Source organism: Simochromis diagramma, unplaced genomic scaffold, assembly GCF_900408965.1.
Source record: "Simochromis diagramma unplaced genomic scaffold, fSimDia1.1 OVJJ01000663.1, whole genome shotgun sequence".
Taxonomy (NCBI): domain Eukaryota; kingdom Metazoa; phylum Chordata; class Actinopteri; order Cichliformes; family Cichlidae; genus Simochromis; species Simochromis diagramma.
In genome coordinates, this window is record NW_024387049.1 from 1,274,242 (window position 1) to 1,290,592 (window position 16,351).

The 16,351-nt window shown below is 40.5% G+C and overlaps 1 protein-coding gene across 4 annotated transcripts in view; it reads right to left on the bottom strand.

Annotated features, from left to right (window-relative positions):
* Window positions 1-467: 467 nt before the first annotated feature.
* The window catches only part of carmil3 (capping protein regulator and myosin 1 linker 3), a 96,011-nt gene continuing 80,127 nt past the window's right edge, over window positions 468-16,351 (bottom strand). For 2 of the 4 annotated variants that reach the window (XM_040044904.1, XM_040044901.1), the window contains exons 29-39: window positions 15,569-15,694; window positions 12,579-12,645; window positions 10,948-11,135; window positions 10,146-10,225; window positions 7,584-7,703; window positions 6,519-6,687; window positions 4,962-5,334; window positions 3,585-3,691; window positions 3,278-3,509; window positions 2,885-2,956; window positions 468-2,564 (exon numbers count right to left, since the gene is read on the bottom strand). In XM_040044904.1, coding sequence (XP_039900838.1) covers window positions 2,272-2,564; window positions 2,885-2,956; window positions 3,278-3,509; window positions 3,585-3,691; window positions 4,962-5,334; window positions 6,519-6,687; window positions 7,584-7,703; window positions 10,146-10,225; window positions 10,948-11,135; window positions 12,579-12,645; window positions 15,569-15,694 — 1,827 coding nt within the window. In that variant the 3' untranslated portion in view covers window positions 468-2,271. The remainder of the gene's footprint in view (window positions 2,565-2,884; window positions 2,957-3,277; window positions 3,510-3,584; window positions 3,692-4,961; window positions 5,335-6,518; window positions 6,688-7,583; window positions 7,704-10,145; window positions 10,226-10,947; window positions 11,136-12,578; window positions 12,646-15,568; window positions 15,695-16,351) is intronic. The other 2 variants (XM_040044905.1, XM_040044903.1) reach the window with 2 other exon arrangements.

Here is a 16,351-nt window from a genome sequence, read left to right on the forward strand (position 1 = left end):
TGAAGCAGTGTGGTGTCGTATTAACAGAGAACAGAAGATAAGGTAGGAGCATCTAAAGATGAGCTTTGAATGTCCTTCAATAAGCCTGGAGAACTATTCCTGAAGACTACTTAAAGAAATTACAAGAAATCTGCCTGAGAGAGTTCAGGCTGTGTTAAAGAATAAAGTCGGTAACAAATAGTAACTTTCAAGCTCATTAGAAATGACAGCCTCTGTTTTTTCCTGATGCATTTCTGTGGATGTTTGCTTTGATAAATCACCCATTTCCCATTTTCCCAGCAAAATATAAAGAAATGACGGGTGGCTCAAGACAAGCACAGCACTGTGTTACTTCAGCAACAACACAGCCTAAATGGTGAAATCACGACAGCTAAACTGTTCCCGTTTTAGGATGCCACTCTGACACATATTTACATTTACATATTTACATGTATTGTGAAAGTAACTTTCAGCAGTCCACTTCCTTCTGGAAAGTCACTTTTATTTATTCGGATTCATAGAAGCATTTTTAGAAAAAATACTCATTTTCAGGCCCGCAAAATCTGATTAAAATGATCTACTGTCTAGTTTAAATACTCTTGGAGAGACAGGAGTGCATGGTAACACGTTTCTCAGTCATCACTGGCAGCATACATCAAAAGCATACTTACAAACACGGTTATCAAATGATATGTTATCACAAATAAAATCATGATTGTTAACTGGCAGAGTTACCACAATGGTTAGTGCAGTTATATATTCAGTATATACATCCAATTAGAATAAATACACTACAAAACTCACTTTCAGAAGTCACAGATTGTCAGTTAAATACAGATAGGGCATGAAAAGACGCGCTTTCAATATTAAATGATTTTTGCACAAATGCACAAAACAGCTGTTTGTGAGCATACTGGAGACACACTGATCCACTGTGTTTGTATGAAAAGTAGAGCTTTGTTTATGCCTGAGAGTAAAATAGCGAGTGCAAGCAGTCAAAACCGGCATACAGTACATGCATTTTCAGCAACAAATGTTTGCAGGGATTAAAAATAAAAATATATTTTTTAAAAAAAGACATCCTGTTGAATCTTTGTCAGCCGAGTCCACAGTTTTAAAAGCTTGTCTCTCTCCAGTCCTCCGCGTCCAAGTCCTTTCTTCCCAGCAAACGTCTCCTGGTCCACAGGTAATGTCATAATGCATCTCTGTTACCAAGCTGGGGGCTTTCATAACCTACAGAAGCAAATGTACCGTGAGTGGTGGGAATAAAAAAAAATGCTAGACAGCTACATTACACTTAATTCCACAGTTAGACTGGAACACCACTCTGAATGAATGCTAATGTTGCTGCTTAGCTCAATCCGGAAATATGTAGGGCGATGAAGTGTCAGTGTTGTGTTCACAGCAATGACTCTTCAACAGTCAGTGGTTCACAGCTTGTTTCTGCTGCCCCCAAGTGGCCAAAAAATAAAATAAAACTGAAAGCTGCACTTCTATGGAAACAGATGGCCGTCTTCTGCATTAGTTTTAGAAGGTGATATTTCAAACGTAACTTTTTAAGCTTGCATGAGTGGGTGGAGACAAAAAAAAAGCTTTGAGCTTAAAAAAACCTGGAGCTAGGCTCAGATATTATCTGCCGCATGCAAAAAAGAACCTCTCGGTGTGGACAAGAAACACAAACGTGACAATGGGCCGCTTAAACTTCCAATACACCTAAACTCATCCCGACAGGTCACAGAGGACCCCGCACGCTCTTTATGACCGGCTTTTATGCTCGTGACACGTGGAGCCTTTTATCATTCTCACAGTGATGATAATTGAGTCCCCTGCAGCAACTTGCTGATATATAGTTCTGTATTACTGGGATAATTGGCAGTAGTTTTTGGAATGTCATTAGAGCTGAATTCCACTGCCCCGGGGTTTTCACATTCGGCGTCAATCTGCTCAAAGCAGGAAGAGATGATGAATCAGCTAAACCGTACTGCCAATTAGCACAATAATGGAACATGATATCAAGGAAAGAATCTGCTCCAATTAAAGGAGGGGAGATAAAAGGTCCTCGTTTGAAAAAGGGAGAAGGTCTCATCTAACAGCACACTAATCCCAAGCAGTGTCAGATCCGGCTGCCAGCTGCAATGAGACATATCTGGAAAACAGCCAAATTCCATCTTTAAATTATGTTTTATGATCTCTTTCTTTGGCAATCCAATTGAGGCAAAGGAGGCTTGCATTCAATATGTAGGGTATGACTCATCTCTGTTAAGCGTGTACACGTTTAGGCTTCCACAAATGCTAAAAACAAATTACTGAAGATTTTGGAATATGAATGAAAGATTTTATTGTTATAAAAACAAGATGGGGAGCAAAAGAAAAAAAAACACGTTGTGCAAAAATCTCAACACGCATGCACTTCATGCTGCTCGTCATACCGCACATATCTGCAGGAAAGAGAGACGGATACATACACCCGGTCCCAGCAGGGTAGTCCAGAGACCTGTTTCTGCACTGAGGGAAATAGGGTTTTTTCACAAGGAATCTGCGATCTGAAGACCTCTCCAGATCGTAGGGCACATCCCGTTCCATGCCTGGGAATAAATGGCATGAGACAGACACACACACACATAGTGGGGTACAGGAACTCAGAATAAAGGATGCAGGATAAAGCAACAAGTTGATGCGCAGCCAGCACGCTCAACAGGGTTGGAAGCACATCAAATAGGAGAGTCACGCTGAGTTTGTTTGATAAAAAATAACAAAGGCGTTGCGCCATTGTTATGAATTATGAACAACAACAAAAAAAAACCAAGACGTGCATTTGTATCTTTACGTACTAGTGCGCAGTACTACAAAATGCATGCACAACAGCGGGGCTGCAGAAACAAACACAGCACCAGACACACAGTACCTATGTCAAACGAGTTGGACTTCCTGGTCTGATGTGATGTTGCTGGAAATCCATTATGGCCTCCCTCCTCATCTGTGTTTGTTGGTTATTGTTAATTGGGAAGATCACAGCAATTATTTGCATCTTATTATGCCAATCTGCCCTTTCTATCCACATCATTAAGAACACACTGCCTGCTAGAGATCTGGCCTTTTACTTTTGGGGGTGTTTACGGTTCCTGTGACTGAAAAGCAAAAGAAGACGGCCATGCATGGAACGTAAAGATCTAGAACGTTCGTGATGGTGATGTTAAAGTTCCAGGTTTATTACTTTATTTTTAAAAAAGAAGAAAAAACAAAGAGGAGACATTTTGGACTGCTATGACTGTGCATAGATATAAAATGACATGGTTACCGTGACTGATTACAGCAGGATCTGCTGCTTCCATCCCAGGCTTGACAGACGCCGGTGGGCTCATCCTGTCGGTGCTTCCCTCACCTTCAGCGATGGGTTGACCAGGAGGTAAACACCTCTGATCATTGATTTGTTCTTCTGCTGGGGTGACGGGGGAGGTCTTGGCCTTATCTGGAGAGGTCTTGTCTCTAGAAACATCCAAGCTGGGCTGATGGAGGAGCACAAAATTTGACTATGCAACAGAAAAATATGACAACAAGATGTGCTTTCTCTTATAGTACGTACAGCGCATACAGCATATAGTTACCTTATTGGGAATGAGAGGACGCTCCCCCTCTGGCACTCGCCCTCTCTGTTTCTCCTCGCGCTTTCTTTCACTCTGGTCTCCCTCTGCCTCCAGCCTTCCTGCTTCTTCTGGGAAAACAAAAAGCAGCCGACACAAAAAAAGCTCAATTTATTTCGGGATTTCTATAGTAGCCTTGCACGATTCACAGGTCAAAGTTATTCTTAGCTGTCTTCAGTTCATCCACTTCCTCTTTTCACTCTGACTTTAGGCCAGTTTCCTTCTGATTGGCTGCCCCTCACTAATGTGGGTGGTGCTGCTGCTAGTTCTCCTGAAACAACTACATCCATTCTTTGATGTCACACAGAGCAAAAAGTAACCTACAAAGAAAAAAAAGACAGCCCGTCTTTCTGAAGCCTGAAGAGGTTTTTGGCTCACGGTGTTTATTTATTCATAGACTAAACTCATTATCTGAAACTTGTCTAATATGAGCATACCCCACTATAACAGTACATATACACTATACATGACGTAAGATAAGAAAAGCAGAATAAGACCTGAAGCAGGAATATTGGCAAGCAGCACACATTTCACACGAACCTGGGAATGGGAGCCTTTGGCTGAAGGGGCTGAAAGCACAAACTGTGCAAATTAAAACCAACCAACCTGGATTGCTTTTCCATTTCTGTGTTAAGAGCTTGCTCCAGCTTTTAAGAGACAACTATTTATATGTGCTGCTGTCTACAGCTTGCATTAAGGATTTCAATCGGACGATAAAGATGCACATCCCTGCACCCTTTCTCCGTTTTAACGCCAAACTGCTGGCTTTCACATTGATTTTATGCCATGACCACTTCTGTTACAGTGATCTCTTAATTCCCTTTGAGTCAGACTGCAGTCTACAATACTCGGAGGTTTTACTCATTAAGAAGTCTAGACTTGAGACTTAACAATGGCTCTTTCACCACAAAAGGCCTCTATAGCTATAGCCAATCATGTCATCGTCTGCTCTCGTACTGCATCGCTCATTAAACACACTTTGACATACTCGTCTACACGGTTTTTGCAGCTTTTGTGAGTTTTCTGCTTTTTTTCTTCTTTAAAAACATGGCATCTTCTGATTGTTTTCCCTTTGAGCTTTTATCCAACAAGACAGTGATCTAAAAATATATCACGGTCAACCACATGCCACGTGTACAGTGTACAGTGAGTCTATTTTTAGAATTATCATTATTATCAGTCATTCTAATAAGAGTCACACCTGAGTCTTCATCATTTATTATTTTATCATCATATTCATACCATGTGATTATTATCATGTTGGATACTTATTCATCCAATAGGGACATTTTACAATATTATACTTTAACAGAACTTCAGTTGTTGTTTAAATTGCAATACCTAAACTCTCCTGCAGGTGTCTCTGCCTCATGACAGCCAAACTGGACTTAGCACTCTGTGGAGGCGGCTCTGGCCTTGGCCCACCGGGGGTCACGATTCCACCTCCGCTGCTCTGCACATCATCTTCTATCTCAGTCCGCGAGTCTGTCAGGGGCACAATCCTCTCCTGCCTGGCTGTCTCCATCTGTCTGTCCGTCTGTTGTTTGGAGGACACCACGTGGCCGTTAGTTCGAGTATCTGTCGGGGCATCTGAGATGGTGACTGATCTGTCAGCATCCTGGTCTATCCCTTTGATGTCACAGTTGCTGCTGCCATCGGAGTCTTCGATTTCTGCCCCGATGCAGCTGTACACCATGCTGACCAGGTCTGTGGACTGGATGAGGACAGAAGTCATGGACACAGTTAGAACGAGTCAAATCGCTGATGATTTAATGAATAGCATAACTCTCTAATCTGGTGCTAACAATAGAGAAAGCGAAGGCCTTAATTAAAATGTATTCTGTTGAATTCAATTATAACAAAATTAAATTATCGTTCATTTTTTTGCAGTGGATGTCCTCAAATCCCCTTAATGATCACTAAGGATCCACGGGCTCTACTTAAGAGAGAATTGGAGTAATCCAAGCCGTCCCTCAGCACAGAGTTTAAATAGCCCTCCACACCTTAGGCAAGCTACTACAATAAGACACATAAAAAGGTTGGGAACAGCAGGTAGCTCGGACAGCACACGGCCATGCACTGTTACATGTCATGTAGAACTATAGAAAGAAGTAGCAGCTGCTCACTCATGAATTAAACTGGAAGCAGACTTGAAAAAAAAATGGAAATAGAAATGCATTAGCATTTAATTTAAACTTTAAAATATTCTTTAACTATTAAACACTTTTATCAAGTCACTATGTTTGGCAAAGCCCTGAGGAATGCAATTTCAAAAAAATTAAATGAACACTTTGAAAACACATCAGATTGCAATGGTGAGAAAAGGATATAGATGTAGCTGCAACATTGTTGTGCACCAGGAGGAACCCAGGACCCACTGCACCAGCGTAGGGTCCTCAGGCCACCCTAATAAAGTCTGTATCTGATTGTTTGGTTAGAGACATTCACACCAGTGTCCTACTTGTAGCTCTGACAGTGCTCATCCTTTTCTTCCTTGCACAAAGCAGCAGATACCTGTCCTGCTGATGGGTTAGGGACCTTCTACAGCCTTGTTCAGCTCTGCTAGAGCAACTGCCTGCCTCCTGAGATGGAGGAGACACAGCAAACTTTGTGGAAATAGCTGGACTGATGTGCCATCTTGGAAGAGTTGGACTACCTGTGCAACATCTGTAGGGTCCAGGTATCACCTCATGTTACCAGTTGTGACACTGACCCTAGCCTAGCTAAATGCAAGACTAGTGAAAAACAGCCAGAAACGATGAGGAGGGAAAAATGTCAGTGTCCTCCACCTGTAAAAACATTCCTTGACTTGGGGGATGTGTCATTGTTGCCCCTGTTAGTTAGAGACATTAGTGAATCTACCAAAGCTCAAACAGCCAACTTTTCACAGCACTGTACCTGTCTTTGGATGAGGCAGGGGGGGCTGGCAGTTCTCATCCCATGCACCGGCATGCCCTGAGTTGGGTGAGGTGAAGGCATGCTCCCATTTGCTCCTGGGACAACGCTCTCCGGCCTCACGGCGTCTTTAGGATGCTGAATCATGGAGTAGACATTCTCTGAGGCGCTGCTGGACAGAAAAAGGCAGACTTTTCAGCACTGGTCCCTCTAATTGACTTCAATCATAAACCATACACTACATTTTGGATACAATATTATTATGTTTATGAATTTACAGTAACACCATCAGTTTGAAACACTGCAGTTTTTCTGAAGCGCGACAGCTTACTTCCTACACAATGTGCTGCTGTTAAAAAACAAAAGAAATGAATGTAGAGAGCAAGCCAAGTGAACGCAGCAACAAACAATCTCTTTGATTGCTTAGCAACAATCTGCAGGTGAAAACTTACAAAACGCAGCATACTGTATTTAAGAAACTATTTCCATCTATGACTTCCCCTCAGATGAGTCATCTTTGCTTTTATGCTTCTCTTTCAGACTCCTGTAGACTCGGCCTACAGCATATGTGTGAAATTCCTGCACCGCAGCAAGGCTGTTAACCAGCAGAGGCAAAGGCATCACCGTTTTTTTTAAAGCACACCTCTGAGCTGAAAAACAAACTGCGGCTCTCGCTGTGAAACCCTTTCGTCCGTTTCGTGCAGCTGTGTAGTTTAAGCGAACAAAGTGCGCCTATTAAGTGCTATTCTCCCCACTCAGCTGTTAATCTGTGCAAATGATTTTTCTTTTTTAAAAAAAAAGTTTGCAAACTTTTTCCACCAACACTTTCTAACTCCAGCGCCATTATGTAACAGCAGCTCAAATGCATCCAGCGCCATAAATTCAAAGCAAAGGAAAACAGCTGGGGATGGGGAAATATTTTCTCCTATTCAAATATTCATGAAGTTTTGAAGTGGCGTTAATGCCCAGCGCTGGATTAATTTAACCACCATCTCATTCTCTGGGCGTGTGCTCTTAAATGTTACTTTCCTCCACTTCTTCCACTCGGCTCCTGTGCTGCATACTCACTCCGAGTCCTGATTAGAGATGGTGGAGTTGCGGTTCTTGCGGAATCCTGAGAAAATGGACAACACACTTCGTCTTTTCTTCCTCCTCAGAGACTGGGCCTGATGCAGGGACGACAACTGACTGAAAGTGAAAAGTAGAGAAAAAAACAGAATGAGTAAACTAAAGCGTTGGGTAAGAGGGTAGGCACACACAGTGAGATTAAAGCTAGATTGCATCATTTGGACTGTTTTGTTTTGTTAATGCAATCAGCCAGCAGCCAGTATTTATCAGTATTCTGTGAAAGTCATAAGTGGCAGGCTGAACCCAGAATTAACATCCGACTACATTATTTGAATGAACCGTTTGACAATAACAGGAAACATAATTAGTATGCCGAGTCCTGAACACATGGTTTAATACTCTGGACAGAAGCAGTGTTTCTGCTGCCTAAGCACACTGCTGCTGAGCATGAAGCTTACGCTGGCATGTAACTTTAAAACACTTGCAGGGTTAACCATCATTTACATAGTGCTGTCCAGCTTTGAGATGCAAAATCATGCCGATTTTACCAAACAGTTAATGTTACTATGCTATGACATCTAAAAGAATAATGCTTAAAATGAGCTTCACTTTGCATAAATATAAAAAATCTTACACTACACCAAAACCTTAACCCAAACTTTGGAAATAATCTAAAACACATATAATTACTAATTTAAAAAAGCAGTTTTGTGTTAAATATGTTTAAAAATAGCTTGTGTAGCTTTTCAGCACTGGCCTAATACTAGAATACTTTGGTTATTTGGGATAGTAGCACGAATAAAGTTATGTAATAATTCACACTTTATTTTACACATACAGTATATTCATAAAGTTAAAAAAAATGGTTTTAATTTCTTATACAACATTAACTAGATTATGGTAAATTGATTGTGACTTGTAAACAAGGCTGTGAAATATAATAAAATAATAAATTGGCCTTATTTATTGATAGGGCTAACATGTCAGCAACTCAGCATCTATTTATCTTCAAATTTGGGACAATTCTGGCATCCATCTGCAGCTGTGTTGTGCTTGCCTGATCAATTTAAATTCAATACTTACACCACTTTAAACTTTGTTTTTGGTGTCCAGAGATTACTCAGATTTAAAGAAAATAGTTCAGCTGCTAAATATTCCACTGGTATGCTAGTGGCTATATAGACTATTTATTTCAAGGTAGTTAGTAGTGTAGGAACATGTAGTTTTTAGTTACAAATTCCTAAGTACCCCCAAAAAACAGCTGAAATCCTGCAAAATTAAAAAAAATAAACTTAAATATGTTCATTCTGTGCAGAGGTTAGAGGGACTGCAGAGTCAATCAGCTATCCTTAAGTTCATTCATTATTTATTATTTTCACTTAGTTCCATCTTCTTTGCCAACATTTCCTTCTGGGTTTGAGTCTTTGAGGATGCAGCTTCAGTCACTTATCCACATGGCACCACCAATATACCAACGCTGCCCAGAAAAATTGGGAACATGGGAATTTTTCCAGTGAATAGCATACTGTAATTGAGTTAAATGTGCATAACTGATTTTATTCCCACTTTTGTGGGGAGTAACATTGGAATTTTAATCACCTCATATAATGACATGGTGAAAGACTTAGCAAACAGTTACTCACTGACACATTGAGCACATACTGAATATCATTAGGATTGTTCTGCAGTGACAGTTGGTAACTCTGGTAATTACTCTCCTTTAAGCACTGCACTCGGTCTCTATCAACAAAATATGTGGTTTCTTAGCTGCTAAATGTTCCACTATGTCCAGCAGCAAGTCTCCAGCTTTGTGTTTTTACTCCTTAAAACTTATCACGGGTTCACAACTGCAGAGTTCTTGCAAAGATTTAAACAGCAAATTAAAATGCACCGTTTGCATTCTTTAGACACAGCTACTGTTCTCTTCTTAACATTCAGAAATTGCCCTTCCTTCTTCTCCGTCATACTGTGTACAATGCTACAATCGTAGATGCCGATATTAAACAAAGTTGTAAATGCTGAAATATGAGTGAACATATATCTAAATGCTCACTTTCAGAATTTTTTTTTTTTACTTTTAGAGCTGTATGATATCAGTGACTTGACCGGTTCTCACACCGTCTGTTAAATCTTTTGTCAGTGAGGTAAAAAAAGTCACCAGAAAGCTGACTTAAAGGGAGGAGGAAGGAAGATACAACAGTTTGTTTCAAACAAAGGATGACTCGAGGACAGCACCAAGACCTAAGGTGATGCAAATGTGTCCAGAAGCATGCGTTTCAACAAAAAGTACAAGGTAAAATTAAACGTGTGGTTAAGAAATGCAGGGAAAAGAAACTACAATGGAAAATGGTACATTGTACTTTATTTGCATGTTGTTTTTTGTGTGTTTGTTTTTCATTTTACTGTTTAAATGACAAACAATAGAAAACAGGTTTTACTGATACACCAGATGTAAGACACAGTTCCCTCAATGTCTTGTCTTGTGTGTCGTCCTCGGGGCTCAGTGTAGTAAAGAATTTATCACATACTTAATGACTGCACAGAGACGATTCTGGCGTCTACCTGTCAGGTAAAACTCGTTTGCTGTAGAAATCAGGCAGTCCGTCCTCCAGCATGTTGACTCCTCCATTCTCAGAGCAATGCTGCACACACACACACACGCACACACACACACACACACACAGTATGACAATGATCAGTCTTGCCATGCCGACAAAGGGGATGAAAGGCTGACAAAAGTTATTATCATTTCTAATGGCTGGCTGATAAACCTGAATCTGCTGCCAACAGAAATCTGTTTGTAAAACAGCTCTTCATCATGCTGCCCTAACTCAGTTTGTACTGATTTAGGGGGGAAAAAGCTTTACAAAGTCTCGAAACAAACAAGCTGCTAAGTTAGCGGCTGCCCTGTGGCCCAGGGGAGATGGCTGCGCATGATTACCATTTGAATCACAGAGACACGTGCGACAGCTTCCTATTTTAAAGAGAGCTTATTTTTGGAAGGTGCCGCTGGCAATGAAAACAAGATGAATAACAAAAGTTCACATGCAGCAGCCAAGAGATTTAAAAAAGAAAAAAACACCTCAGAAAAGCCATGTTTGGTTTACTTTCTCTCGTTTGCCTCCCTCTGTGCACTTTTGTGGAAACACATGGACTGAAGTTCATGCTGTAGTATCAGATAAAATAGGCCAGTTAAACACATACAGTGGTGCTACAGGCGCAATAAAAACTCACTTAAAAAGAGCCCAGTGAAACTGGTCAGTATACATCCTGTGGAAGCAGCTGCTAGTCTGGAGGGGACACTGATCCCTGCCCACTGAAGCTCATAACATGGTCAAATGTCACTGCAAAGTCACAAACTCACGGATTCAGGAGGTAGGTGTCCTGCTCTGTGTCGCCGTGGCGGGCGTGGCCTGGCGTGGGTCACGTGGCGTAAGGGGGATCCATTGGTGGGGAGAGTGGACAGACACTCCCATGATGCCGAGTGGGTAAGAGGGGCAGAGTGAGGTGGAGCTGAAGGTGTCGGAGAGGAACTGGGCTCCTCGCCCAAACCTATGACAGGAAGGGAAATGGATTGTGACAGAACTTCATTTATGCAATACCACTGATAAAATCCTCTTTGATTGGAATTAAATGTATGATTAGACTAAATTTGCAATCAGCTTGTGAATTTCACATTTTTATTGCTTTTGAAATGAGAAAAAATGCTTCCTGTTAGAAGACAAATCCCACTAGTGGGAAAAAGGCTCACCCATGGTTGGGTTGGTGTCAGAAAACAATGTTATTTTATAATAATGCTTCATTCTATCTACAGAAATATTACTATACTGATTACAGCCCAAGTGAAACAACATTATCTCTTATGTCATTATGCCATGTTGGACATTCATTACTGTAGACGAAAAACTACTTTATTGACTAAAAAAATGAAAGATCAAGTGACTCTTGCCCTGGTATTGGCTATCTATATAAAACAGTAATGTGCAAAAGTCTCAAGCCATACTTCATGACTCCATATTTTGCTGGGAAATGGAAGTTTGTCCACCTTTATTCTTCAACACAGCCTGAACTCTGTCTCTTAATTTCTTTACATGGTCTTCAGGAAGAGTTCTCCAGGCTTCTTCAAGGACAGTCAAAGTCTTTCGTTCTGTTCTCTATCAAGATGATCCCACACTGCTTTAATAATGCTTAGGTCTGAGCTCTGGAGGCCAATCCATGACTAATAATGTTCCATTGTGTGTTTTTCTATCCAGGTATTCTTTTACTGCATTGGAGGATGGATGCATGTCAAGTCCTGTATCAGGTCTCCCAACGTCTCTATTTCTTAAAGACATGATTATTAGAAACCTTTCATCTGCTGTAAATTGTTTTTTAGGCCTACCACTTTTGTGTTTTTGTCTTTTCCTTGTCAAGGTTCCTCAGGACACACAGTACACCACGCTGAGATTTGACAACTTGTGGTCTAATAGCTCTTTGAGAATCACCTTGTTGGTGCAAACATATTATTTTTTGCATGTCAATCAATATTTTTTTGTAGATCTAACAAAAAAAGGGGAAAAAATTAGGCAGTTCTTTGGGGGACTGTAACACAGTGCCATAGACGCAATTAAAAGTGGGTTCTTTGCTAAGTCGTCTGTCATGTGTAGACACAACACTGGTTCATCCCTCGAATGAGGTGTCTTCTTTTGCTTGCATGATTGATAGGTCAGTGATAAGTGGCTTCACAATAAATAAATAAATGAAATAAAATAAATTCTCTGAAAATGCTTAGATACAAGGACTGGACTGAAAATGAGTGAAAAAACATGTCCAAAGAAAAACTCTGAAAGGCCTTCTGAAAGCAGAAGGAGAACTAGTACACAAAAGCTTTTACAACAAATTCTGAAACAAAATATAAAGGAATGAGTGGTGACTTCAGACTTTTGCACAGTATTGTATTTCACGATACTTTAGCACGTGACAGCAATAATTTGCGACTACAGACTGAACACTCACTCAGTCTGGTGGAGACGGGTCGAATTCTTCTAGTTCTGGAGCTCCGCTTCTTAATGGCCATGGTGTCCTTTTGTAAGAGATCGTTGTACATACACAAATGCCTTCACTTCACTTATAACACAATTACAACGCACAAAAAAGTTAAATGGACAAAAGTATCCCATCCTCGCTAAAATAAATGAATGAAATAAAGTAGATCAATGACATACACGTACAGTATTTCACAGAAAATCCAACTGGAGTAAAGCAAAGGCAATGAAAAGATGCAGAAACTATTTACAAAATCTAAGTGTGAAGCTCAGAACAACAGCATGTTGGAGGGTACAGGAAGTGTGGGATTTGTCTTGATTTTGAGAAGAGTCACAATAAAAATACTCGTGTTGAAGGGGAGAAAAGCCGGTTGATCTGAAGTTGAAAAAATGTAATTCTTGTTCAACACGATTTGTTTGTAACCAGCTCTGAGCGTCAGTATGGTGGAACAGATCAGAGTTTCAACAGCAAAACTGCACCAGTAAACAGAAGTGAATCAAGCATTGGGACACTGAATGTTTTATCTGCTTTCCAATATTTACTAGAGAAAACTTAAATTTTTAAGGCTAATATCTCCATGTGCTGTGTGTATCTGGTCAAATCATGTTATCCCATATGAAAGGCCTCCTTCTTCTTAGTTGGGATTTTTTAAATTTCTCATTCTGTGCCCAAAATGTTATAATATATTTTTAAAATAGCACTTTTTAATGTTTGAACCACCTTTAGTGCTATATATATATATATATATATATATATATATATATATATATATATATATCTCAAACAACTTTAGATTCTGTAGAAGTTCTTCAATATCCCTGCAATCTGAGCACGCAGAAGGGCCTGGATCACAGAGGGATTCTGGATCAAAGGATGCTCACTTAAAAAGCCCGGTGATGAGGACACTGTACTGAACACAGGTTTCACAGGAATTTTAGTGAGAAGTTTAGTTTCAAATTAGACAGTGACAAACCGAACAGGCAACAAAGCAACAAACTGCAAGGAGAGCATCCATTTGAAAATTTAATGTGGATACAGTGGGTGAAATAATTATTCGATCCCCTGCTGAACACAAAGAAATTAAAAGTCTCAAATTTTTATGGTAGTTTCATGGAGAGAAACAGAATACCAAAAATCCAGAAAAAAACAATTTACACTGCATAAAAGTATTGATTTGCATGTCACTGAGTGAACTTTTATTCCCAAGATCCCACCTAGAATTCTGGCTCCCATAGACTGGCTGCGTGCCCATGCAAAACACAGATTACAATTGATTAAATCAATTACAGCCACTCCTGATCTCGACTTGTTATGTGTATAAAGCACACCTGTCCACAGGAACAGTTTCTTCCATTCCAACCCTTCCATCACCAAGACCAAAGAGCTGTCAATGGACATTAAGGACAAGCTTGGAGACCTGCACAAGTCTGCAGTGAGCAACAAGACCATCAACAAGAAGTTTGATTAGAAGGTTACGACTGTTGGTGTGAATATTTGGAGATGTAAGAAATATAAAATGAACCTCATTCTGGAGCTCAACGTAAGATCTTGCCGAATGGGGTTAGGATGATCATGAGAAACGTCGTGTATCGGCCCAAAACTACACAGGAGGAGCTTTTTAATGATATGAAGGCAGTTGGGACCACAGTCACCAGGAACACCAGTGGTAACACACTACGCTGTAATGAGTTGAAATCTTGCAGTGCCCACAAGGCCCCCCTGCTCAAGTAGGCGCATGCACAGGCCCATCTTATGTCTCCAACATTTAGATGTTCACTGGCAGAGAAGACTTGGGGGAAAGTGGTGCAGTCAGATGAAACCAAACTCTTTGAAATCAACTCAACCCGCATAGTCAGAGAAATGCAGAGTATGATCTAAAGAACACCATCACCACAGTCAAGCACGGTGGCGGAAACATGGTTTGGGGCTGTTTATTCGCTAATGGTATAGGACTTTTCACAGCAGTGACGAACCAATGGACAGGACCATGTGCTGTAAAGTATTGGACAAGAACCTCCCTTCCTCAGACAGAACACTGAAGATGGGTTAGTGACGCATCTTCCAGCATGACAATGAACCAAAGCATACCACCAAGCCAACAAAAGAGTGGTTAAAGAAGAAGCTCATTAAGGTCATGGAGTGGCCTGGCCATTCTCAGATCTCATCCCTTTAGAAAACCTGTTGAGGGAGCTGAAGTGTCGAGTTGCCAGGCAGCAGCCAAGAAACCTACAGGATTTAGAGTTTCTGTTAAGAGGAGTGGGATAAAATCCCTCTGAGATATGTGCAAGCCTGGTGACCAACTACAAGAAGCACCTTACCGCTATGTTTGACAACAAGGGTTTCTAGCCCAAGTACTAAGCCATGTTTTGCGTTCAAATCATTATTTTTCTCAATGACATTAAAAATTTATTTAGAACTTTTTTGTGTTTTAATGAAACTACAAACTACCATTGAGCAAATGTACAAATTCAGCAGAGGATCTAATAAATATTTCTCCCACTTTTTTTCCGGGAGTCATGAAATTATGAGGGTGAATTAAAACAAAAAAAAATCACACCTTACATTTATGCAGACTCCCCCAATTTGAGGAAGTCAGAGATGGATGAGAACCTTTCACCAGATTTGGTTGATTTTTATGTGGTATGAACCCAATTTTTGGGGTTGTGGAAAACAGTAGCACATCTGGAAGAATGAATGTTTTATTAATCTTTTAAAATACAGGTCAAAGGTGGACATCTTTCCATTGTTTGCTTTGGCTCTTCTAAACCATCAAATCAAATGTAACTTTTCTTCCTCTGTCTTTTGTCTCTGAAAACTGGTTTTGTTCTTAACACTTATTTTAGGTGCAGTCAGTTAAGTATTATATCCATGCCTTGAAATCAGACATGCTTCTTTTTAAATGAAGAAGCTCATTCTTGTTAAGTGTGCACATGAGGCCAGCGTGTGTCTCTCACACTTACTATTCCCAGGTTGACACCAAAGTCCTCATCGGGGAATTCCAGAGACTCGACTATTCTGGACTGTCTGACAGTGCGTCTGCCCGTCCCGACATCGTCCCAACGCTTTGCCTGAGACACCTGCCGCAGCTGATGCAACACACACATCAAAGGCACGTATCATTGCATAGACACAAACGCTCACACTCGCGCAGTGATGACATCTGGAAATATATCCTTAAATGCTATCTGGGAGGAGAGGCATGTCTGCCCTTGTACCTGAGAAGCTCACAAACAAAGTACTTTACCACCGTTCGTAAAGCCCATGAAGAATATGAATTAAATACAATATCTTGATTATCAAAGCAGAGTAAGGCACCATAGAGGACAAACCGGCATTGCACCAAACGAGAGAAAGGAGAATGAGATGTAACAGCAGACGTGGTGAACTGAATGCCAAGCAGAGCAGGGGAGGCCGTGTTATTACTAAGAGTCGATTTTTTTCCTGCTTTTCTGCTGGTTTCATTTTAAACAATTTAATTTTATGGAGAGGAGAGCCCGGAGGGTCTCATCATGTCCTTAACCAGCTTAAATAAAGTTGTTATCTGGCCTCTGAGCTCAATATTCTCTTTAAAGAACAAAGCTCTATACCTATATATCTTCATTGTATATGTTAATGACATGCGAACCAGGGTGTCTTCTTCAGATAACTGCACGCATTAGTATGCTACTGTTCACCTGGAATAACGAAGAAGAATTTATCCAAACTACGCTTGTACAGTTCAGAGTTTTTATTAACATGTCTGA